The sequence below is a fragment of the Coccomyxa subellipsoidea genome (genome assembly GCF_000258705.1).
Source record: "Coccomyxa subellipsoidea C-169, whole genome shotgun sequence".
NCBI classification, from domain to species: Eukaryota; Viridiplantae; Chlorophyta; class Trebouxiophyceae; family Coccomyxaceae; genus Coccomyxa; species Coccomyxa subellipsoidea.
The window spans coordinates 1,720,031-1,744,961 of NW_005178035.1; the positions used below are offsets into that span (position 1 = coordinate 1,720,031).

General features: G+C 52.7%; 3 protein-coding genes across 3 annotated transcripts; 2 read left to right on the forward strand and 1 right to left on the reverse strand.

Moving 5' to 3' along the window:
- Positions 1-7,844: 7,844 nt before the first annotated feature.
- COCSUDRAFT_23859 (putative trytophanyl-tRNA synthetase) lies at positions 7,845-11,471 on the reverse strand. The gene is made up of 12 exons (XM_005647771.1): positions 11,213-11,471; positions 10,996-11,093; positions 10,678-10,876; positions 10,448-10,493; positions 10,214-10,304; positions 9,874-10,040; positions 9,477-9,585; positions 9,194-9,282; positions 8,784-8,849; positions 8,494-8,584; positions 8,280-8,326; positions 7,845-8,070 (listed from the first exon to the last, which is right to left on the reverse strand). Exons 1-12 carry the CDS (start codon positions 11,410-11,412, stop codon positions 8,038-8,040), a joined length of 1,236 nt encoding a protein of 411 aa, XP_005647828.1. The 5' UTR covers positions 11,413-11,471; the 3' UTR covers positions 7,845-8,037.
- A 561-nt stretch (positions 11,472-12,032) lies between these two features.
- COCSUDRAFT_63639 (hypothetical protein) lies at positions 12,033-15,454 on the forward strand (the record flags this gene model as incomplete). The annotated part of the gene is made up of 9 exons (XM_005647772.1): positions 12,033-12,095; positions 12,202-12,373; positions 12,664-12,761; positions 13,200-13,373; positions 13,807-13,921; positions 14,020-14,090; positions 14,341-14,478; positions 14,834-15,031; positions 15,359-15,454. The coding sequence occupies 9 exons, from the start codon at positions 12,033-12,035 to the stop codon at positions 15,452-15,454; spliced, it is 1,125 nt and encodes a 374-aa protein (XP_005647829.1).
- A 929-nt stretch (positions 15,455-16,383) lies between these two features.
- COCSUDRAFT_29226 (nitrate reductase) lies at positions 16,384-24,920 on the forward strand (the record flags this gene model as incomplete). Its single annotated transcript, XM_005647773.1, has 18 exons — positions 16,384-16,613; positions 17,009-17,050; positions 17,369-17,595; positions 17,997-18,184; positions 18,561-18,708; positions 19,117-19,242; positions 19,636-19,764; positions 20,182-20,395; positions 20,783-20,914; positions 21,270-21,390; positions 21,742-21,864; positions 22,123-22,251; positions 22,612-22,791; positions 23,116-23,232; positions 23,616-23,804; positions 24,057-24,238; positions 24,537-24,621; positions 24,909-24,920. Coding segments are annotated over 18 exons (2,574 nt in total), but the record flags the coding sequence as incomplete, so codon positions are not given.
- Positions 24,921-24,931: the final 11 nt, after the last annotated feature.

A 24,931-nucleotide genomic window follows, 5' to 3' on the forward strand; every position in this document is an offset into this window, starting at 1 on the left:
TCTTCCCTCGAAGACAACCACGTGACACAGCTGATGCTCTGGTCTTCACTGCTCTGGTACTCGCACATGTGTACACCGAGAGAACACAGGCCAGGCAGCATGGCACATACCCGGCATCGGCTGCGACGGCTGCGGCGGCGGCTGCAAGCTGTTGCTGGTGGAGGGAGAGTAGGGACAGGAACGCCTCCATACGCTGCAGCAGCGGCAGGCTCAGCCACATGCTGACTGTCCTCAGCGCCACCGCCACCTCAGCTCCCTCTGACACTGGCCATAGTCACAAGAACATTTCATATTGAAACTTGACACATTTGTATTTTGTAATCATTATCATTGTACATGCTCCAGTCCTTAAGGAATAGGTACGTCAAGCCAGACTTGGATAATTGCTTTTCGGTCTTCTGGGATCTTTCTCCACCAGTCAAATGCATGCCAGCAGCATCAGGGTCATCTCTCACACAGTCATACCGGCTCTTCAATGGTGTGAGCACATGACACAAGTTGCACTTTGCAGTGATGATACAGAACATGTGATACAGGCTCAGCCATGTGCATAACAGTAGGACAAAATCATGTGAAGAAATAAAAACGCACCAGTGCCGGTGCCAGTGAGAGCCATGGACAGGCTTGGGGTGCCTCCGTCCGCGGCGTGCCCTCCCGCCACAGCGATGACTGGCCAGATCTGCACATGCCATGCACATGCATGTCACACTAACGTAGAAACACTGCAAGGCCACGAGCAGAGAGCCGGTGTGGGATGGTGACTTCCAATGAAAATGTCCAAAGAAAAGTACTCCAGGATCATGTCGCACAGATGTCAATGGGATGTACCCAAAAATCACGTATAGTGCATACTTTGAGATAATCAGAATCACTACATCAGAGATTCTGGAACATGCCAGTGACATTACTAAAACAGGAAAGCGCAGAACCCAACGCCCCTACCTGCACTTGGGGCTGGGCAGCAGTGATAGGCCCGAAGGAGGCGGAGAGCGCAGAAAGCTGGCTCAGAGTGGAGCTGTACAGCGAGCGTTTGAGCGGCAGCACGGAAACGCCAGCGAACGATGGCACCGGCCTGGTGCCCCCCGCCGCCGGAGGGAGGACCTCCGGCACCCTGATGACCTGTGAATGGCATTATGAAGTACCATCAGCATCAGGCAGTGGTTGCACGGAGCTCAATTGCTGCTGTAACGTCAGGGGATTTGTACATAGGACTCCATTTTATTTCACAGCTTCAGAGGGGTATGACGGCTGGCACGTTGAAATTTCAAGTCCCTAAGTCGAAGCCAAAGGACACGTTATTTATATCAGATCCTCCCCAGCCACCTGAAGACATTGATGCTGGAAAATATCAGGCGAAATCAGATATAGGACACGCAAACACTGCACCTCCTCGAGCGCAGTGGCAGAGGCGGCCGCGGCGCCGGCGGCTGCCGGGATGTGTTCGACGGCCTCCAGGCGCCACAGACGCAGCGTTCCCTCCACATCGCCCTTGGGCCCTGCAGATACACTCAGGTCCAGATTGCAGCACTCCATGGAGAGCCGCGCCCTGTAGTCGCAGGCCGCCCCAAGCGCAGCATCCACCTGTTGAGCACAGTAGGACGATTGTCTCAGCATGTGTTGGGCAGGGTGACGTCGTAGTGCCAGCAGAGCAGCCCACAGCACAGAATCTAGCATCACTTGCAAATTGCTGACCTGCAAACTGCCGACCAGCTTGTGCACACCCTCAGAAGCTGCTTGTCAGCAGCAGGTGCCAGAACATGCATGTGGGGTGTCTGAACCTTTGACAAACCATGCTAAAGTTGTAGCGTGAGGAAAGCACCGTGCATTGTACAAGGGTGTTGAGAGTGGTCTGACCTGGACGCTGCAGCCGGGGGCGTCTTCTGGGTACCAGAGCACTATGGAGATATCGCCAGCTTTCAAGCGCAGCTGCCACCCAAGCGACTCCAGCACGGGCGCCTCCTCACTGGCACTCCTGCACACAACAACAGCCGCCATCAGGTTTGCTATGTAAGTTCATCTGAACATACACAGCTGCAGCCAAACTGCAATTATACAGCTGCAGCCGATTGTACACCTTTCCCAGGTGCAGAAAACAAATTTCATGTTCAGCAGGGCAAAGAAATGCAGCGAACCATGATCAGAGCTGATATTGAGAGGACACTTTGACGGGACATGAAATTGGACCAGCCCACAAGTGTCTGAGCCCCAGATCTCTGCGGACATAAATGTGACCCTGCAGGATAGTCCTCAGTGCATATTCTGCCAAAGGAAAGTACTAAAACACAACTGGCGCACCTGTGTGCCTCAGATGGATGGCCGCTGCCGGGGCGGGCGGCAGACGGCGCAGAGGCGAGGCTGCCAGATCTGGCGCTACCGGCGGGGGGTCCCCCAGAGGTGCCTGATCTTGCGCTGGCGAAGGACGAGTCACCGGCGTCGGACGCGCGCAGCGACGCGGCGGTAGTTGTCACGAAGCTGGACACGCTGCTGCGGATGCTGGCCAGCGCGTCAAAAAACTCGTCCGGGCCAACTGTCTCCTGCAGCGCCTGAATGGCACCCCTCATTAGCCCTGACCAGGTCTCCCTCACAAGGCAGGCACAGACTTCATGAGGCCCAGAAGGGCGGCCACAGCATAATACATTACAAACGGAAGCGCACATCAGCTGCAACCTATCACCTTCTACATAACAATCCCAAGAGCTCTAAAACACTAATTGGTGATAGGATGCAGCACAGTGGCAAGGCGCTGGTAGGGACACGAAAAACAGCTGCTTCATGTTGGTAGAAATACATCTAAACACATTCAGAATTCTCAAAAGCCAAATTTCTCAATATTTAAAAAAATTGGCTGGCGCTGGACAGAATGGCTGTTTCACCTGGCTTTTGTCCGCGTGTGCAGACGCGCGGCCGTAGCCCCAGGATTGGGAGATAAACTCGGTGGCGAAGGCGGTCGTGTCTGGCAGCAGCATGCCCTCGATGATGGACCGCGCGGCCGGCGCCGGCTCCGCGGCCTCCGCCGCAGCAGCCGGCGACTCCCGAGCGGCAGCCGCCGACGCGGCCGCCGATGCTGCAGCCGCTGCGCCGAGGCAGCTGGTCAGGTGCACGAGCAGCGGTAGGTGGTGCGGGTGCAGCTGGACCTGCAGATTTTTTTTTTGAATTTCTGAATTATTTGAGGCGTGCCTCTAGACAATCTACTATTTATTGCATCCGTTAATTTTCAAGCGTGTTTGCCGTGCGCCTGGTCCAACAGAGAGAAGGCCATGTCAGGCATGTATCCTGCCTGCACAGGCCAGGAAGGTCAGCCAAGCGATCCTTGACAATGACATCATGGTCGAGCATCGTGGACCAAGCCTTTCTTGATGGCGCCAGCAGGTCGTCTTACATGCTGTATGAGCCTGCCATCCTCTTCCTAAGAAGATCAATAAGCCCGCCAGTTCGGTTTGCGACTTAATCAAACCAAAGAAAAGTGCTCAGACGGGGATAGGAATACGCCGTGCCTGAAGAGGGTCCAGGGTGAAATCAGCGTCGATGTCGGGGTGCAGCTGCGACTGTGCGCGCCACGTCAGCAGCAGCCGCAGCCGCCCCGAGCAGCCGACGCCCGCCGCGCTGCATATGATCACGTGGCTGCTGTCACCCGCCTCGTCCGATTCTCCTTCTGCGCTCCCCTCTGCGCATTTCACAATACATCCTTCACCAACACATGCAGTGGCAACACTGCAAGGACTCATCAGCACCGCAGACAAATACACACATCACACAATCCCATGGATTGTTGCGCATGCACGATGTCGCTACCTTTGGTGATGAGATCTGGTACTGACATGTTGGGGATCGGCCCAAAAAATCCGTCTAACTGTGGGCGGGGCATTTGGGCCAAGCTCCAAATTGCATGCACCGATACAGTCTCAAGGGAGGCACACCTTGCACAAGCATTGCATGACAGCATGAGGGGTGCAAACCTGACAGCCCAAACTTGGTCCCAAGAAGCAGTTAAATTATCATAAGTTGCTCACCGGATAGTGCGTCGTCATCGGCAGAGGTGAAGGAGCACTGGGCCTGCCGCGCAAAAGGCGACGCTACAAACGGCGAAAACATTGGCGAAGAAGCAGATGGCAAAGTGAAAGCCTCTGTGGGCGGCCGCTGCCCTATTGGGGTCGACGGCTCATCGCTCCCCAGATCCGTCCAGCTCCTGAGTTGGCAATGGGGGGTAAGTATCCAACAGATGAAAATCGCCTCTTGACAGATCTTGCCAAATGGGACATCTCCTCCACAAGATTTCCCGATGCCTGTCAAAAAAGAAGCTGCTGCCTACGGTGCTGCGGAAAGCTTTACTATGGAAATTCTGGCAAGGGCGCGGTGGGTCTTACGCGCTAGAAGGAAAAAGGGTGACAGCAATTTCATGTGAAGCAAGCCCTATGCGCTCACGCAGAGCAGAACATAACATGCTGTCCATGTGTGCATGCACTTTTGCAAGGCGTTTCACTCACCCTCTCAGCGGTTCCCTGTAGTCCAGAATGTCTCCGGTGCTGCTGTGGTGCGCGCGCTCGCTCTCTGGGGTTTCCTGTGATGCCATGGCCGCAGTAGCGCCCTTATGTTGTGTCAGGCCAGGCTCGGGCGCAGATATATCCTCCTGCTCTGGGTCAACTGCCGGGGTGAGCATCTGGCTGAAGGCTGCGGCGTCGGGCTCCTTGGTTGCAGGCGCCTGAGCAGGTGCAGATTCCATTATGTGATGAAGACCACATTTTGGATGGTAGGAACTTTGAGAAAAGCAATATGTAATGAATAGGCGTGGCATGCACCACATCTCTTATGATAAAAAAAAGGACGACACCAGCGAGAGCTGATGGTGCAGCCATCCACTTCCTCACATCAAGAAGAGTCATGCCTTTGCACAAATGCACAGGATTATGGAAGCATGCTCACAAGCAAGCTCAAGATTCAAGCATCATAATTACATTGCAAGCAGTTTCGTGGGTAGGGCAGGAGATTGAATTCACCTCCTGCACGTCCTCGAAGAGCTCCACGGTGAGCCCGGCGAAGGTGACCAGCTTCTGCAGCCTCATCGCCGCCGGCATGGGCGCCGTCATTTCTGGCGTCGCCTCCCCTGCATGGTTAGTAACCCTTGTCAAACATTACTCATGCTGCCAGCAAGCCAAACCAATTCACGTGAATCAAACAATCTTTTTGTGTTATTTACTTTATTCCTCCTCCTGTAAGGCCCGTGCAGATCAAATGCAAGAATGGGGCAGAGGGAGGGACTCTCTAAGAGCCATGCAAGTATTGCGGCAGCAGGTGGCAAAGGAGCCTCACCTGCATAGGTGAGGTCATCCAAACGGACAACCACCAGTGAAGCTGGGCCATCCTCTCCATCGAGCGGTGGCAACTCTATCCTCAGCGTTATGTTGCGCGCCTGTACAATGCAGAAACAATTGTTTCAGAGCCTTCACGATATCACGCTCAAGACCAAATTGACACACCATGAGCTTGCACAATGTGGCCCTGTCAGTATGTATTGTCTCATGGTGGGTTCAGACGCTGCAGATGAACAACAAGAGCCCTGGCAGGAGCGACTACCCTTTTACAGCGTCAAATACCGACATGGGACCGTGCATACAGAAAGTCATACCACCGCTCCTCTTTGGACCAGCCAGCATAAACGTCAGGGTGTCATGCCAACAATTGGTGTCATCCGGCAAGAGCGCCACACTGCCTTTGCTGATCACGCAAGGACAATACGTTCCAGGCAGCGCTGAGCGCATGCATGCACACCTGCAGACGAAAGCGCTGCAGCACGTTCTCAATGCCGCCCGCTATGAGGTTGACGCCGTCGGCTACCGTGGCCTGCCCAAAGCCGTAGTCATCCCAGCCCGCCGGCCCCTCCTCGCCAAACGAGTCCTCGCCCCCCGGCTCCATGCCTGCGCCTGTGCCATATACAGGTCGGTGCTCTTTCCTCCCATCTACGCACACAACATGTCATGGATGCCACCCCTACAGCCCACTGGAGTAGTAACAGCAAGCGGAACCTCACTCCTTCTCTATAACCTATACCTATATGCATATACTCCAAATCATAAACTCCACATCGACCTGCACATCATATTTGCCAAGTGGAGCGAAACGCCATGCTCTGATGCGCTGCATTCATGCACCCTACTGACTCTGTCATGTGGAATGGGTGATGCAAGCACTGCAGCTCAATTTCCAGTGGGTTGTCGAGCAGAACATAACAATTACAAGGGCACACCTGGAGAGCCGGATGAGGCTTCACCGGGGTGACCGGCAGCCCCCGCAGGGGGACGAGCCTTGGACCGGGGGCGCAGCGTCAGCAGTGCCTCGTCCAGTGTCAGGCTGACTGCCTGGCTGTACAGGTTTGTGAAGGGAATCTCCGCCTTGAGAGCCCCCACGTAGCCGGCCGCAATCTCCCAGTATGGCGACCCCTGCAGAGTGCAGCACGCCTCAATCCCATGTTAATTTGCAACACCAAGGATCACAAGCAGCATGCATAAAAACTCCCCGATTGTTTCAGTGCCATTGAGGCCTTCGAGTGCTTGCCAGGAAGCAGGATCTGCAGCAGCGCAGCATGAAAGAAGCAGGGCAGAAGTATGCGAGCTGCAGCAGAGGTGTGGAAACAGATGTCTACTGGGAAGCAGGCAGGAGGTACAGCAGTACAAGACCCACCAATTGAGCATCCAAGTACTCTGTATTCAAGAGCGCAGAGCGAATCTCAAGAGTGCCGGTGCCCAGAGACACATTGAGCATGTCCAGGTCCACCTGCAAGCAAAACGTCTCTGTTTGTTCCTGCCATGCTTTACTCAAGTACAGGGCTTCCTATGATCTCAATCACTCCACCTACCTGTCGAAAAGCAGGCCCAGAACAATTGGTGCCGCTTTACCACAGGTGGCAGAGTGCAAGCACAAGAGCAAAGTTCGTACAGAGCCAAGAATAAATGAAAGTACCTCATTCCGTAGCAGGCACCCAAGATTGCGCTTCAGCATGAATTTGAAGGCCCTCTTTAGCAGCCAGTCTGTGCCCATGCTGCCTAAGAATGCCGCCATAGTGCAAGGTTCAGAAGCCTCCAATACGCTCCGGTATCGTGGCTCTTTACCTGTGATTTACATGTTATATTTAAGCAGCTCGCGATGCCTGCCAGGCGCTGAGGATGTGCGCTTCCAATTTCTCAACACTGGATTGTGCAGAGCAGAGGTGCTCGAGGCTTCAGAACGTTAAGCAAACAACTCGACTATGTTTCAGAGTCATAGAATACATTGACAATATCACATGCGTCTGCTGTTCAAACAGTGCACAGCTGCACAAGCATTCTAGGTACTTGCGCTTTTTCTTGTAAGGTGAGAGGTCGGCAAATGGTATGCATTTGAAGACTCTTACCGATCTGCCAGATACTTTTGGATAAAACTACGTAGTACTGTCGACCTCAACCATGCTCAGAGGTCCCGGGTGCAATGCCTGTGAGGATGTCGAACTTGGCGAGTATCCCACTGCAGAACACATGTCATCGACGTCTGTCCCTTTAAGCAATTCAATCTGAGCAGAGAGATTCCTCGTATTCCAACATCTGGGTAGAATTTGCAGCATTGCGAGCATGATCGCAGATTGCCCTTGTTGTGTGATTGCCATGCTGGACAATTCTTAGCTTGAAGCCCTTGACCTTCACAATTTGAAGTGACAGCCAGAATGGAAGGATTGATGTTTTAGAAGAACTCGATTTTGAGTGATGCTTAAACGCTGCATGAAGGACAGCCTGCATGTTGCGCATTTGCAGGATATTCTAGGGAGCGGGGTTGGTCGACCAACCCCAGGCCCGCCCTGACGTCACCGTAGTAAGGATGATGGTAAACAGCGGTTACTCCGGAATCTGCCTTACAATAGCATGGCAATAATCAGTTCTGGTTATTCCCACAACGGCCTGGTGACCCGCCAGTCTTAAGCAAGTCCCACAGTACTAATGATATGAGCAGCTTGTAGCTAGCGCTGCGCATCGCCACAAGGAAATTGGGCGCCTCACATTCCCCACGTGTTAACTACCTTCTCACCCTTGCTTGGAAGCCCATAGCCTGCGCAGACAAGGAAGGCCATCAGCATGGGCTCCGGTATAAATCCCTCACCTCCCTGCCTGACATGACCTCCTTTGCACCTTGCATTCTATTATCCAGGAGACTCAGTGTCAGCCTCTTCCCGCCAAGGGAATGCAAAATAGAACTATAGACAGGTCAGGGAGAGTACAAGGTAAGGATACAAGGCATCTACCAGACCATGAGCGTACCTGTCGGACATTGTTCAGTGTCCGGTTTGCAGCTTCTTCCGCTTTGTCTGCACATCACAAAAAGACTAGGATTTCAAAGGTTGTCCAAAGCAAGTGAACCCCGCCCTTTTTTTTGCTGATGCACCAGAAACAAGCAAGTTGTAGAGCACTGTGGCTTGAACCATACAGAAAAGGCAAACATGCCATGAAGTGCATGGCAAGCGTGACAGCATACCGGCGCCCTGAGCAAGGACCTCATCCAGGTAGTGCTCATCATCCATGATAAGCTTGTAGCGCTGCTGCAGTGGCTCCAAATGCGAAACAACCTGCCAGCACCAAATCTGATGTGAGCACTGCTCTGCATGCATCAACAACCCTTGGCCATCAATTTTAAACTTAAGGCCGGCAACAAAAATGTGCCAAAACGGAAGTCCTGAAGCAGCGGTGCACACCAGAGATTTGTGAAGGTTGGGTGCGAAATTTTCTTGACAGCATATGTTCAGTGTTGAAAGAGGGATTGCACACCGCATCTGCCAGGCGAGGCTTGAACTCTCCCCAGGACAAATCACACACCTCCTCCACCGCAGCCCCCTGCACAGGCACCCAACAGAGAACATTTCATGCATCGCATACTGTGCAGTCCCAGCTGCTGCTTCCTGCAGGTCTGTGTCACCATGCAACACAATTCTGTAGCTGAGCTTTTGTCTGTAAGTGTAGCCGCGTTGTACTATTCTTCCATTACGGGCAGACCTCTGCAGCCAGAAGCCAAATGCCGAAGCCAGATGCTTGCGCACAGACAGTTGCCAGCTAGCAAGGCAATCATGTGCAGAATTGATTCTTGCGGTTCTCACTTCACGCCCATGCAAACATGCAATTTCATCCAAGCCAGGGTAGCATTAGAAAGTGATCAGGGTTTATGGGAAAAAGCTGCTTACTGTGCTCATGCCAGTGACGAGTGAGTAGATGGTGATCAGATTGGTGGCCTCTGGCCGGTCAGGGTTGTCCCACTCCAATCCCTTGAACACTGCACACCAGAAAACACAACACTTCCAGAACAACACTCCTGAAGACATTAGATGCCACTTTGGACCCTTCTGTTCTTCATGCAAAGGGCTGCAGGTTCCATATATTAGGGCTACAGGTTCCTCATTTGAAGGCAGTAATTCATAGTGAGGCAAGATGTTCGGGGCCTTTGGGCAATTCCGAAGCAGCGCTTACCATCTGTCTTTGCGCGTTTGATTTTGTTGGCGAGCACGTCTGGCGGATCAAGCAAGTTTATGCGGGACCCGTCCGACTCTGCAGACTTGCTCATTTTGCTCGTGCCATCCTGCATTCCATGCATCTGTTGTTACACATCCCATGATGCCTTAACTTAAATGTGATGCACCTTCCACAAGAGTCTGATATATGACCTCAAATACAGAATTCACAATTGAGTATGCTCGACATGAGCAAGGCAAGGCAGAAAATGCTCAGATCCGCACAAGCTTTCCATCCCCTTGAATGTCAGTTGCCAAAGGGGTGGCCAGAACAATGTGAGATTGACAACATCTGGCCACACATCGCGTGTGGATTAAGTCCCCTCCAGTCAGGTGGCATGACAGCTCAGGCGCACCGAAAGAGACATGACACGCGCGCCGGCCGGGGGCATGAAAGCCTCGGGGATTTTGAATATCTTCCCGCCGCGGCCGCCCAGCTTCTTCCACTTTGACCCCCCGAACTTGTAGTTGAATCGCTCTGCTATGTCCCTCGCCAGCTCTATGTGCTGCCTTTGGTCCTCCCCTGTTCAAATCACACAATTTTAGGTTTGGATTCAGCTGCGACTCTCTGGTAAGCCCAGTAGATGGGTCAGTTGTGGCCTCACCATTTGAGGTATAAAATAATCACAAAATGGGTTCTGCTTGAATTTGTACAAAATGGGGGTGCTCAGGTAGGAAGTAGAGACTGGGTCTTACCCACGGGGACAAGATCTGTGCCGTACAGAAGAATGTCAGCAGCCATGAGCACAGGATATGTCAAGAGCCCAGCCCCAACCTCCTCAGCATTCTGTGAGCACACACCATGTTTCAAAGCCCCATTCTTTTGTCATGTCATGCAGTGAAAAGAGCCAGTATGCTTTGCAGCAAGCAGGACATTGCATGGCATGTGGAGGAACGAGCAGGTAAGAAGTTGCTGGCCGCAGATCAGACCTGCTTCTGCGACTTCTCCTTGAACTGGATCATGCGCCTGAGCCACCTGTAGTCGTGCACCATGGGCTTTCTCACGCCCTTCAAAATCATCCTAGCTCCACACATGACTGGTGCCTAAGCTGGACACACAATGCAAACAAAGATCCTAGTTGCACAAGGCGAATCAACTTTCCAACTGCATTGTGTCCACCTGACCCCTGTTGTTTGCATAGTGAGCCTATAGAACTCACCCGATGGGCGTGTAGCACTGCAGCAGCCAGGCCAGCTCAGCATGGGCGCTGACGTGGGACTGCACGAAGATGGCGGCCTTGTCAGGATTGATGCCGGATGCTAGGTACAGCGCTGCGGATTTCCTGGTCGCCTCTACAAGGTCTCGGGGCTCGTGTGGCATTGTGATCGCATGCATGTCCACCACACAGAAGAAGGTGTCTGCGTGCACATGCACCCCCATGCAGTCAGCAACTGCTTCAGGTAGACCATGATAAGACAAGGGTCAATTGAAATTGCGAATCATCAGATTTAAGGGAGCTTTCAGCATTGGGGCTCACCATACAGGTCCTGCATCTTCACCCAATTACGGATGGCTCCCAAATAGTTGCCTAAGTGGAGCGTCCCAGTGGGCTGGACCCCTGAGAAGACTCTCTGCCTGTGTGAGGACCACCAGCCAATTGAGCGCCGTCCTTGGCAACCCCTGCCACTTTGCTGCACCAAGAGAAATGCACCCTTGTAGCTACATAGATATTGCAACGGAGTCGCAATGCATACCTCCGAGGTGCAGCAGGTTCCTGAGGCAGCCTTGACTTGGACTCCTGAGTCACTGTCTCTGAAGTGCTTGTTGCTGCAGTGCATACCAATCGCCCCCTGCAAGAGTTCACGGTCCCCTCCATCCTTCTATTTGAATGTCCAGAGGGCTGGTCTAAGATGCGTCTGCAGCCCAGTATCCGTGCAACAAAAGCTGGACGCATGCCTCCAGGAGCAAGTCTTTGCTGTTTCGACAGGAGACCGCAAGATCGCTGTGCTGCCTTCGCAGTCGTCATTTTTGGTGTAAAAATTTAAGACCGTGCCTTTTGAGCACTCATTCACATTGTAACGACCGAGTCAATTCTTCAGATCACTAGACTTCAGATCTCTTCCTATGTACCTATGAAACGCTTTCAGCAGAGTCTTTGACTCTCGTACATTCAATGGAATGAAGCTGAATTTTGGACTGGGAGATCAACTGTCAAGAATAAGGAAGAGACTGTGGGAGGATTGGAGGCACATGAAGGGCCACACCCGATCATGATGAGTTCACCCTGCCGTCAGCAAAATGCCCAAATCATTGCTCTGCTTGCACAATCCCATTCCGTATTCATTCTTGTAGTAATCTTGAGAAATATACCTGTCTATATATTAAAGCTATATATGTACCTTGCTCATTTATTTTAGTAACTCTTCAGCGCTTTTCAAAATCCAGATCGCCTTTCAACCCTGCCTCCTGCACGACACAATCAAGAATCACCAATAAAAATAATTGACGTTATTTATTGGATGAATGCGATATGTGTGCTACCGGTCGCTTTATAGTAGGACTAAGTGCAACCTTATGGGAAAGAAGAAGAGGATAGAGGAGAGTGCAGTCGATATAAGGGGCAACAGAAATGCCAAGGTGACGCGCAGAACAGAAGGATCACGCAAAATGTGGCTACCCCTCTGTTTGTTAGATTGTAAACGGGGTGATCCAGGTCTACTCACTGCTCCGTTTGTTCATGCAGTCAGATGCAGATGCAGGAGTACAAGCGAAGAAGAAGATCCTTAAGCTCACAAAGAAGCTGCAGCAACCTGGGGTGCCCCCAGAAAAGAAAGCTCGCCTGCTGAATAAACTTGAGGGCAGCCTCGCCAAACTTGACTCGCTGCCTGGCCTGCAGACCAATGGCCACCCAGCGGGTGAAGCGTCTGGAGTTCATCCTCTCTTACCACTGGAATGGACCAAGATTCCCCATTTATGCGTTGCCCTGCTGACACGACTCATGTGGTGCAGCTGTCAGTACATCTACATTCTCCAAGGCAGCCACTTCTCAGCACAGTTTTAAAGCAGCGGGCAAATCTGGTCTGCCAGGTAGCTGCTGATCAAAATGCACACATGCCTGCACCTTTGAATGCCCACCACGGCACCTAATGACATCCCATGCACCCTGGCATGCATGGGCATGTATGAAGGGCTGGCATGGCTGCAGGTATCCCTGGATTTGTCACAAGGACACCTGAGGAGGAGGCTAGGAGGCAGCAGCGAGCCGCCCGATTTCAGGAATGCATGAGTTCCGCTCCTCTGCAGGTGTGTGCCATGTTTACCCCCTCTGACACCAGTCGGGGCTTTCACCTGGTCCTAGACAGTACTTACCCAGACGCCTGGTGCTTCTTGGATGTGCTGCACTGTCTTTGCAGCATGGTATGGATTGTGAGCCTGGGGAGGCACGCCTTGCCAAGAAATACTGCAGGACTGGTCTTTTGCCAATCTTCGCATTGTTTCTTGTGGCTCCTCAGCATAACAATCAGCGGACGTTTTTTCCTGGGAAATGTGCGTGATCATTGCCTCCTCCTGAGGTCCTCTATTGATTTGTAAGACGCTATCATCACTCCACGGCCGGTGTTCTCTGGCGCAGTATCTGCATGCAGAGCAAGCAACATAGACCAAGCATCATTAGATCAGACCTATTAAAAAAGATACCCACTGGAGATCAGCATCAAGCGTTATGATCTGTTATGGGCACAGGAGGCTGTCACTCTGCAGGCGGCGCGATCGGAGGGGAAGCAGGCGGTGTATGGCCAGAACCAGCAGCTGGAAAAGGAGTACCTGCGGCTGACCTCAATGCCGACAATCGATGCCGTGCGGCCGCCGTCCGTCCTAAAAAAGGCTCTCAAACACGTGCAGCAGCGGTGGATGCAGGTGGAATTTACTCCCCTTTACTTGCTTGCCACCTTTACCCCTCACAAAAATGTGAGCTGTTACTTAGTGCTCCTACTTTCATCTGCTTGAAATTGGCTGTTCAGGCACACTGCACATGTGTGATTGTGCTATGCCATTGCAAGCAGCTATCAGAGGGAGGCCTTGAGTAGCCCCATCAAGCCTGTGGAAAGTAGGGGGACCTGTATCTGTGGCAGTGTATCTCTGTAGATGGCGCTTGCCTATAAAGTGCACCTATGCCTCTCTCATGGGTTTGCCATTGGTCTCCATGGGATATTAGAGTATGCAAGTTTGCATGATTATCCGTATGCGCACATCAAGGATATTTCATTAGCGGGTTGGTTTCAGCACTTAATTGTGAGGCAGCAGCATCTGTGTGTGAACTTTCAAAGGCTGTGGATATTGCATGGCACAGGATGCACACTATGAGTATGCATGCGAGCAGCTGAAGAGCATTCGGCAGGACCTGACGGTGCAGCTCATCCGCAATGAGTTCACAGTGCACGTGTACGAAACGCATGCCCGCATAGGTGATCCAAATGCTCAAAAAATCCCCAGAATTGCATCAAGGCATGTAGTGGTGCCCGGTGTTCTCAGGAAGACTGAAAATAGCGTTCTGTCGGTGCAGCGCTCGAGCAGGGAGACCTAGCAGAGTTCAACCCATGCCTGTCGTTGCTGCAGCAGCTGTATGCTGACAAGGTGCAGGCGGCTCTTCTACTGCTGAACTCGTCATTCATTGCCTTCTGATGCTGAATTTCTCTTCTCTGGGCCTCTCACTTGAGGTCATTGGGCACTTTATGACCACACTTTTGGGGCTGGGAGGAGGCTGCCGAGTGGCACTGCACATTGAAGTGGGTGATGCCTGAGACGTGACTCTACTACCAAAAATGACAGAGCAATGAATAAACTGTTCTGAGTTCCATTAAATCACTGAGATCTGATGGTGCAGATCGAGGGCAATGAGACGGAGTTCATGGCGTACGGGCTGCTGTACGCGGCTGTGACTAACCCCAAGCAGCTGGCCATGGAGTTGCGCGGCGTTCCCTGCACAGCCTGGCAGCACCCCTACATGGAGCACGCCCTCAGGGTGACTTCTTCTCACCTCTCCAATGTCACATGCATGTCACAACCAAAGTGACCAAGGTATCAGCATTGTGTGCAAAAATCCCATCTACAGGGCTGCAAAGAAAGACGGGCGTTCCATTTGGTGCCCTTTTGGCCACACCTGCAAGCTGAGTCTGAACTGCCACAAGACATAGCTTTTAGATTTGACTTAATCGCAAGTTGTCGGCACCCAGTGTGCCCAACTGCGCAGCGAGTAAATGTGAAAAAACGCCCGCAATCCGAGCAGCAATACAGGCAGCCTTTTCTTCTCACTCTGGCGGGCGCATGCAGTGTCCGTATTGTATGCACTGTCTTTTGATTGCAATCAATTTGTGCAGGTGTGCCTGGCCTGCGCGCGCAGCGATGCATGCGAGCTGTTAGACCTGTACGCATCAGCTCCGCGCATGACTCCATACCTGATGGATGGCTTGCTAGAGCGGCTGCGCGTGCGGCTGGCGGCCGCGCTATCGGCGTATTCCCCCTCCGTGCCCCTCGCATCCGTCGCGGGAACCCTAGGGTTCGACACCCTCCGGCAGGTGACGGCACCCGGTTGCTGTACTATCGCCATCCCTCAAAAGAAACGAACTTGGTCTTTGTTTGTCACAGGATCTTGCAAGATGGCTTCAGATGCAGTTCTATGCCGTACTCACAGGATCGGGTGATTGTTCAACTGTCTGCAGCACTCTTCATGTAAGGATGCATTACTCTTGTGTGAGGATTGCCTGCCTGAGGTGCGCGCAGTGCAGTTGCGTCTCAGAGCGCGGGTGTTGCTGCATGCCAGCGCTAGATGTTCAAAGTGGAATTGAGCAATGGTTTTGTGGAAGCAGGTGCGATGGCCTTGAGACAGTTTCTGTGCACAGCAGGCTGGGGAATTTTTGGAAAGAAGAGGAGCTGTTGTGGACTGGAAGGCGCTTGTGGTGGTCACCAAGCAGTCAAAGGCACCCACAGTGACTCTATGAAGGCTCCAGCTGGTTGCTGCACCTGCATGTTGCCTAGAGAGTTGAGATCAACTTTCTAATTGCCTCTGGTATCCTGCCAGGAATGGATTCTGTCGCAGTGTTGAGAGCTGCACAAACGCATGCTGCTTGCAATAGATGGACGAATGAATGCCTTGCTATCGCTTGTGTGCCACAGGGCGCATGATGACCAGAATGTTGACTTGTGAAAATTTGCTGACTAGTAGTGACCGCGGGCCTGGCCCAGCTGGCCCAGCAGGCCTGTAATATTCAAGGTGGTGGCCTCAGCTTGGAGCTGGGCTGCAGCTCACTAGAATGCTGACAGTATACGAATTTACCCACAAGCCGGCCGGCCGCGGCAGCAGGTCATCTACCACCGTAAAAAGACCGGACCGCAAATACAACGGTGCACCGGGTACCCGCTTGGGTTTGCACCGTCAAAATAATCAACATAAAAGGGGGTTTGATTGAAGTGGTGTAGACAACCTTCAAGGACAATCAATCGATTTTCAAGCATGCAGTGGCGAAATTCCTGGGGGCTAGCGCCAAAAACGCGGGTGGTCTTTACCCCGGATTTGGGGCCAAATCGGGGACCAGAATAAAGCGCGTCATGGACTGCCACATCTGAGCCATGTGAGTCTCACGTTCCCTCTTTCGGAGCCCAGATTCTCCAGACGTGGAAGGGAAGCGCTGTTCGATACCACCACAGACAATCCCATATGCGCAATCCGACGACAACTATATAGCCGATTATAGTATCTGACAACATGGTGCCCGGCCTGAGTTTCATTGGGCGCCGTCTCGGGGGTGGGAGGAAAAACCGAGCAGATGCCACAGCGCAGTCAGAGCCTCCGGAGGGCGTGCTGGGAGAGCAGAAGGCTCTCAGCAAGGAACCACATGGAATTTACGACTCGGTACACAGCCTCCATACCATGGAGAGGGAAGCGCCCAGCGTCAGACCGAAGCCCTCACCCCCTCCATCGCCCACTAGCACCTTGCCAGAAGTCAACTTTCTGGACCTCAATGGCAGCGACAGCAAGTCCAGTGAGGCCTCCTTTTCTGGCCCCGACGATGAAGCAAGCTTGACAGCGGACGATGCAGAATGGCAGTGGCACGAACCAGCCTCAGAAGTAGACCCAAAAGATGCAGCGACGCCTGACAGGTTTGTCACAGAATCTGACCTTTCCGAATGCAGGGTAGCATGTTTTAGAACTTTACATGCAATGGGATGCTGAATTGTTCACCGATCCACCTGGTGCTGCCTTTGCCCTTGGCAGTAGGGCAGCAAAGTGTTCAGTCCTGTCTGCACCACTAAGAGGGCTGACCCAGCTTCCAAGCATTGGTGTTGTACCCGATTATTTTACTTTCAATTTGGTTAACATGCTGTTGCAAAATTGTTAATGATTGCTTTCTGCTGCATTCCAAAACTAACCCTGTGTGCTCAGCTGTGCCACTGCTCTAGGGGACAAGAAGTTCGCATGGCAGGTCCTTGGTTGGGGGCTCCAAATATCTAGCACCTCTGAGTCTGATGCGTCTGACAAGATGCATGGGGTGCAGGTGGGTCAAGAGGAACCGGCACTTAATCAGACTAACGGGCAGGTGAGCAGCCAGCCTTCTCTGATGCGAAAGCAACCCTGCATGCTACCGTCCTCTCTCAAACTCTCTGGCAGAGTTGGCTGCCACATTTTCCTGGAAGGCAGAGAAGAGTGGCTGATTTGGGGTTTCCTCTGGAAGCAGACTGCTCACAGATTGCACTGTGATCACCGCAATTAAAGCTTATGAAAGCATGCATAGGCAGCTTATGAAGTACTGCCTTCACCTGCAGCTTGTCTGCAAACCCCCTTGCCTCCTGGCAGGAACATTGCTTAGTAATCATAGTGAAGTGATTACTGATCTTTAGCCCTCGGGTGCGCGCAGGCATCCGCTCAACTGCGAGCCGCCGATGCCGATGCTGATGGAGAAGGGCTTCATAACTCCAGTCTCACTGCACTACGTGCGCAACCACGGGGCGGTGCCGAAGCTCGACTGGGACTCGCACCGAGTGCATGTGACTGGCATGGTCGACAACCCCATGTCATTCAGCGTCTCCGAGCTCATCTCCCTGCTGCCCAGCTACACCATCCCAGTCACCCTTGTCTGCGCCGGTGAGTCATTTGGCATTATTGCCCCTTTCTTAGCGGTGTCGGAGGTTTTTTGGTCATTTTTGTGATCATTGGCCTTATCAGGTTGCTATCGACAGCATAGATTGAGATAACGTTGCAATGGTCAGATGGTCTGTCAGATGATTTCACGGCAGACTTCTTATCAGGAGTTTTATCAGCATGCCTGACCCTTGGATGCTCTTTGCATCCAGCTTTCTTGAAAGATTTTCGTGAAGGAGGAGAAAGTGGCCCAACTTTCCTCTGCAGAAGAAGGCAGACCAGCACCGCACGGACTGGCTCACAGGCCAACATATCCAGAAATCCGGCAGCTGTTACTTTTGTCCCAATCAGGCTTGTCCCAATCAGGCTTGGCACTGTTTGAACTCAAGCAACCCTGCGCGCAGGCAACCGGAGGAAGGAGCAGAACATAGTTAAGAAGAGCGTGGGCTTCAACTGGGGCCCCACAGCCGTGAGCACGACCTACTGGACGGGCGTGCGGCTGTGCGATCTGCTGAAGCACTGCGGCGCAAAGACCCCGATGGAAGGGGCGCGCTACGTGCACTTCCGGGGGGTCCAGAAGGAGCTGCCGCAGGTGGGGCGGCGTTCCTATTTGCTTCCCCAAGCACATGCACTTTAATGAGACTGTAATTGCTCAGATGCAGGGTCTGCACCAAAGCTGTAACCCTGAACGCATGTACTTTACCATTTTGCCATTGCTAAAACCACAACAGTCCTATGCTGGGAGGCGTAATCCGCAAGAATGACCAGGCTGCTAGACTTGTATGTTAAGGCAGTTCCAGCATCTGGCGCCAGCAATCCTTCGGCCCAAGGCAGGGTGCACCTATGTTGCAACCTGCCATGCGCAAGATGCTTGGCACATGCATTTGAGGACCGGCATCTGCTAACCTGTCTGCAGCGCGGCTTTGTCAGAGCACATGTGACGGCGTGCTGCGCGCATGTGCTCGCAGGGCGCGGATGGGTCATACGGCACGAGTCTGTCTTACGCGACTGCGTGCGACCCGGCGTGCGATGTGATGCTGGCATACAAGCAGAACGGGCGCACTCTGGCGCCCGACCACGGCTTCCCCATCCGCATGATCATCCCCGGCCACATTGGTGTGTTTTGGGGCTTCCTTCTTCACAACAACAGTCCTGTGCTGCTTATTATCGCGGCGTGTTCAGGAAGAGGAACTGACGCTGTCATTGCCCGTGTTTAATTTCCCCTGGGACAGAACAATAGGGGTGCCTGTCGTATCATTGAAACTCTAGCAGACTCCCAGAGGCAGGTGAGGGGTCTGTGAACAGGCACAGGGCAGCACAGAAGCACTGCAAGTCGCCACCGTGGTACATCTGCTTGGACAACCGCCATCCTGCCCTGCATCACGGATTACTAAACTGGCAGCCAGTTTGGCCCGCAGCTATGACATGACAGCCGATGTGGCAGCGGCCCGACGTGGCAGCTGACATGGCTGCAGCCAGATTTGGTGGCTGATGTGGCGCTGACATGGCTGGCTGCTGTGGCAGGCGGGCGGATGGTGAAGTGGCTGGAGGAGATCAGCGTTGCGCCGGAGGAGTCCCAAAACTTTTACCACTTCCATGATAATCGCGTGCTGCCGCCCGGCGTCGACCAGGAAAAGGCCAAGGCTGAGGGTGCGATCCTGGATCCCCTCCTCCCTTGTCTCACAAGACTCCAGTACTGCTTTACTCATTTTGTCCCCTTGGTGAGGAGGGGAACTGCAATGTGCGGTCTCTGTCACAGCCTAGTGTGGAGGGCTGGATGCACATTTGAACTTATGATCTACGGTGATCTGTCAGACACCAGTGTTGCAGCTCGTGCGTGGTGAGACTAGGCAGCAGTGCAGAATGAGCGCGCCAGTGATGCACAAGACGCCACAAACACATGCTTCTATCGGCAGTCACGCACGCTATCTCTTCACTGTCTGCTTGTGTCCCTAGCGCTAAAGCCCAGCGCAAGCCTCTGTCTGATCCCTTTACCCTCTCATTGAGTTGTTGACCCTCTGAATAACTTCTGCTGGTGGGCAGGCTGGTGGTACCGCCCGGAGTTCATCATCAACGAGCTCAACATAAACGCAGCCATCAGCTCTCCCAGTCATGATGACATCGTGCCGCTGACCATGCAGCCCTACACCGTGCGCGGCTATGCATACTCAGGTGCGTGCTCTCTCTTTGGTATTTTGCAGTATCCTTGAAAAAGTGCTTGTGCAGTGAACATGCCCCGCGGTGCCAGATTTGTGGCTCATGCACAATCCACCAAACCCGTTTTGCCTTGAGCTGCAGATGTAGCTTGCACCTTGCACTAGGAGCTACCGCTGTCTTGAAGCCGCCACCCTGCACTGTACCCCCTGCCGATACACTTCCTCGTTACTTCTGCATTTACTGCAAACCACCAGATGCAACATGCGACGCTCAGGCAGCGGCAGAATAATCCCATGCTCCCATGTCCATCCACCAAGCCTCCGTCTCTCCAGCGCCACTCTCCCGCTGCATTATAACCCACAGGAAGAACCAGTCCCTCCTTTGGCAGTCCTGTCATCGCAGCTGTTGACACAACAATCATGCGCTACGCAGGCGGCGGCAGGAAGGTGATCCGGTGCGAGCTGTCACTTGACGGCGGCGAGACGTGGCGCCTTGCGGATATACAGCGGCACGAGAAGGCCACACCGTACAACAAGTACTGGTGCTGGGTCTTCTGGAGCGTGGAAGTGCCAGCGGTGGACCTGCTTCGATCCACAGAGATCCGCGTCCGCGCCGTCGACTCTTCCAACAACCTCATGCCCGAAAAGTGCGCTCCGTGGCTCTGCATGGTTCCATTCTAAATTCTGAATCACAAGTATGGGGTTCTTCTGCTTGCCCAGTCCAATTATCTGGCCCAGCCTGAATGACCCACCAGGCAACTGCCATGCTCAGCGTATTGATTGCAAGAAGGTCTTGGTTCCTTGCGGCTTGTGGACAGCCAGTGTGGGGCCAAGGTGGTGACTTGTTCAGTGAAAGGTGCACTTGAGACTCTGCTGCATGCAAGGAGAGGAAAGGCAATCAAAGGGCATGGAAGCAGGATATGGCTTCCTGCGTTGTGCATGCTGGCGCAAGCCAAAGGGACAGCCTGAGACTGCAATTACTCTCGCACTGTCCCTGACAATTTCCTAAGAGATTGGGGTACAATTGTGCGCAGGCTAACCTGGAACCTGATGGGCATGATGAACAATCCGCACTACCGCGTGAAAGTGCACGTCGACACAACCAGCAGCGGACAGATGGCCATGCGCTTCGAGCACCCCACCAAATCCGGCAGCGAGGCCGGCGGGTGAGTCATCCTCTTCTCCATGCTGACTGCGATATGATTCCATTGACGTCTGAATGCTCGTGGAGGAATGGTGGGGTCTTGTTCTTGTGGAGAAGCATCAGAAATGTGACTTGTCTTGCTCGTCAAATTGTATCGCTGGCTCGTTTCTTGAAAGCTGTGCTGGCCATGGCTCAATTGGCAACCTCTGCTCATTATATTAGGTCTGCATGCAAGAAGGCGGCTGGTCTTTTTCAGAAGTGAAGATGCAGAGGGATGTTCTGGGCTCATAAGCTTCCGTCCCAAGGAAATTGCAGGAATTAAGATTTTCAAATATGAGATTTTTTAATTTGAATTTGTGGTGTTGGATCCTGAACAGGTGGATGGAGCGGGAGATGGGGCACCACGTCGCGCAGAGCCTGCCGACCGAGTCAGACACGGGTCTTTCCGCCAAGAAGCTAATGGACGAGGGGGCGCTGCCTGCGTACACCCTCGAACAGGTCTGCCCAGGCGTTCCCTGCTGTATAGTAATGAAATGCATGTGGAGATTTGGTTTAGCTTTGTGTGGTGGAAACAGAACTGCTTCCTATGGGCTCAAAAGTTCCTGCAAATTTTATATTGATGCCCGTTTGGGGCCCAGAAAGATTGCTGCAGCTGTCAAAGCTGCATAGCTTCTGTGACGGGAAAATATGTGTTTATCTCTCTGAATATCCTATGACAGTCATTATTTCTGCACCCTGTGACCTAGATGATTGCTGCATTCTGTAACACGCAAGCCAGAAGCCTGGCTGTCAGGCACGCTGTTGAGTGAAAAGAGTGCGGATTTGAACATTTGATGTTGTAACATGCAGGTGGAGGAGCATGACACAAGGGAGAGCTCCTGGTTTGTGTACGAGGGCAAGGTGTACGACGCCACCAAATTCCTCAATGACCACCCCGGCGGCCCAGAGTCCATCCTCATCGTGGCAGGCCAGGTGAGACCTTTCCATCCCTCTGGGCTTTTCTATGACACTTGCGCACGCGTGCAGTGCTCTGCTGTGTGAATAGCTGCATGGCAGTGTCTGAGGGACGTACATAGCACTGCGTCACTGAGCATGCGAATACGATGAAGCCATAAGGCATATTAGATATTGTGCGCTGGCACGATGGGCACCCTCTGTTCAGCATGCAGCAATCCAGGAGATGTCCGCGAACATGACAAGATGGTGATTGGATGGTTGGTTTGATCGCAGGATGCGTCGGACGAGTTCAATGCGATCCATTCGCAGAAGGCCAAGAAGATGTTGGCGGACTATCTTATTGGCCGTGTCGGCGATGCACCCGCCAAGGAGGCCAAGCTGCCGCTCATCAAGGAACTCGAGGTGTGGCATCCTTGCAGTCTTGACGCCACAGCAAAAACACTGCAAAAATACTGCCACCGTGATCTGAAATGTGTTTTTTTGCTCCCTAAAAAAATGCTTTGCTTAGAAACTGAGATGGAACAAGTGATCCCTAGGTGCCATCCCATTATCTTATTTTTGTTGCTTCAGATCTGCGTAACTTAATGAGAGGTATGTATTTTGTTGTCTTTATGCAACGCCTCTTTGTTACCGCTGACGGGTATATGTGGAAGAGGACCCAGCAAGCCCTGCTCATTCAGAGGAAAATATATGTATTTGGCTTTGAAACTTAAATTTAAATTTGAATATAAATTGATTGCTTGATCTGGCGCGCAGGAGGAGAAGGCGGGCACGGCGGACCTGACGAATCTGGTGGCGCTGAACCCGAAAAAGAAGATCCCATTCGAGCTGGTGGAGAAGATCGAGCTGAGCCACAACACTCGCCTGTTCCGCTTCGCACTGCAGTCGCCGCGTCATCGCCTCGGGCTGCCCATCGGCCAGCACATGTTTTTCTACGCCAAGGTGCGCCGCAAACTGAAATTCAAAGCTTGAGGAACCAGCTCAGAAGCTGAAGAGCAGCTGACGGAGACTGGATTTGGACTGCTCTGCCCGCTGCATACCACGGAAATAGTGGAGGCCAGGAACTTTCTCCCTTTTGGCAAGCTAGGATGGGGTAATGCTGGCCAGGAAAGTGCCTCTTGCTATCGCACATTCTGCACACACGCACTTGGGTGCTTTCATGGTGAAATTGTACGATCTTTTGGCTGCTGGCTCAGCGCATGAAGGCCCCATGTACATTGCTCTGCGATTTGTGTTCACAAGTTGTGCTCTGCTTGTTTCTTGCAGGAGAAGGGCGAGCTGGTCATGCGCGCGTACACGCCAACATCCTCAGACGATGACCTGGGCCACTTTGACCTGGTGGTCAAGGTCTACTTCAGCGCCCAGCACAAGGACTTCCCAGAGGTTGGTCATCCTGCATCCTAACCTAAATTCCATTTTTGAAGAGCTTGTGAATCTGCATTCGAAGCGGTGCATGTCGGAGTACACCTGTTTGCCATGCATGCTTTTGCACAGCTGCCTGCACATGCCCAACAAGAGAGCTTGGAGTTCTGAGAGCATCCTATGGGTATATAGGCAGCCCTGTCATTGCATTGGGAGACAAGTACAACAGCTTTCAAATTGGGATGCATAAGTTGACATATCAATCATAAGCGTGCAAGAGCAGTTCACGGCTGTCTCATCGCTGGGCAATGAAGCAAATTCTCACTGGAAGCACATATAAAGAATTTGCATATCAACACAATTTGCGCCGCAGTGCATCTTCTTATTGGTGGTCTTGTTTGCAGGGCGGGCGCATGTCGCAGTATTTGGAGCGCATGAAGCTGGGGGACAGCATCGAGGTCAAGGGGCCTCTGGGGCACTTTGTGTACGAGGGAAAAGGAGGCTTTCGGAATAGCGGCAAGACTGGCAGCGTGCGCAGCATGAGCATGATCGCTGGCGGCACCGGCATCACTCCCATGTTCCAGATCATCAAGGTGTGCGTCAGCGCTGATGTGTGCAATTACTCATCCTTCTGAGTGCCTCCTCTCTGGTTTTTCTTTCTGTATTGCTAACAGGTCAGATCCTTTGGTAACTATGAGTGCTATTTGCCATGAAGAGATAATTGCTTTTAAATCCGGATGTGAATCTGCTGACATGCAAGAAGTTGTGGCTTATTTACAATCTTGCTGCCACTGATGTGAAATTCGTCCCAGTAGACTTTTCAATGACTGGGTGAATTTGTGCAGGCGATCCTGAAAGACAAGGAGGACAAGACGCGGGTGCGTCTGATCTTTGCGAATCAGTCGGAGGGCGACATTCTGCTGCGGCCCGAGCTGGACGCATTCACAAAGGACGAGCGGTTAGAGATCCACTACGTGCTGTCGCGGCCGGCCAACCCGGCTTCCTGGACATGCGGCAGCACCGGCAGGTGATTTCTTTTAACCTCTCTATAGCCCTTGCAGCTGCAATACTTCGTTGGCAAGTTTCAAGGAATCTCATGGGAGGTGTGGCAGCCAGTGTGTGGATCTGAAAGGGCAAGGCCCATGGGGGTCTTGGCGTCAGGCAGGGCTTGTGCATGCAACATTGGCTTATTCTGCAGTCCCTTACCAATAATGAGCCCGCCTTCTTGAGATTCCAAAGATAAAACAGGCCCGACCAGGGATGGGTGCCTCTTGTCAGAAAAAGGATGAAGGGAAAAGTGCTGAAGTTATTTGTGTAATTTGCAGGGTGTGCGAGGAGATGCTGCGGAGGCACCTTTTCCCTCCCGGCCCCGACAGCCTCGCGCTCATGTGCGGCCCACCCGGCATGCAGGTGACTCACCTCGCACCTCACCTCACCTCACCTCATGTCTGAGCCTGTATGTTACATGCACCGCATCGTCCTAAGAGTTTTGCCATCTCAACGGACAAGGTCCATTCTGGCACTTACAAAAAGCACAACATGTTTTTTCGCCTGCAAGGTGGTGCATGTTATGAGGCTCTGCTCATGGGGCATCTGTGCAACAGCACAGTGCTCAATGAAACAAATGCAAACAAGAAGTAGGCTTTGCGTTTATAGAGGGTGTTACTGATGAGATCTGTGGCCTCTGTGTTGCGCAGGATGCAAGCATGGTTCACTTGGA

Coding starts and splice junctions, on each gene's coding strand:
- COCSUDRAFT_23859 (XM_005647771.1), bottom strand. CDS start 11,412: ATGCGTCCAGCTTTTGTTGCACGGATACTGGGCTGCAGACGCATCTTA. Junction 9,283..9,476: donor CAAACGCGCAAAGACAGATG/GTAAGCGCTGCT, acceptor TCTGGTGTGCAG/TGTTCAAGGGATTGGAGTGG. Junction 8,071..8,279: donor CACTGAACAATGTCCGACAG/GTACGCTCATGG, acceptor TTGTCTGCGCAG/GCTATGGGCTTCCAAGCAAG.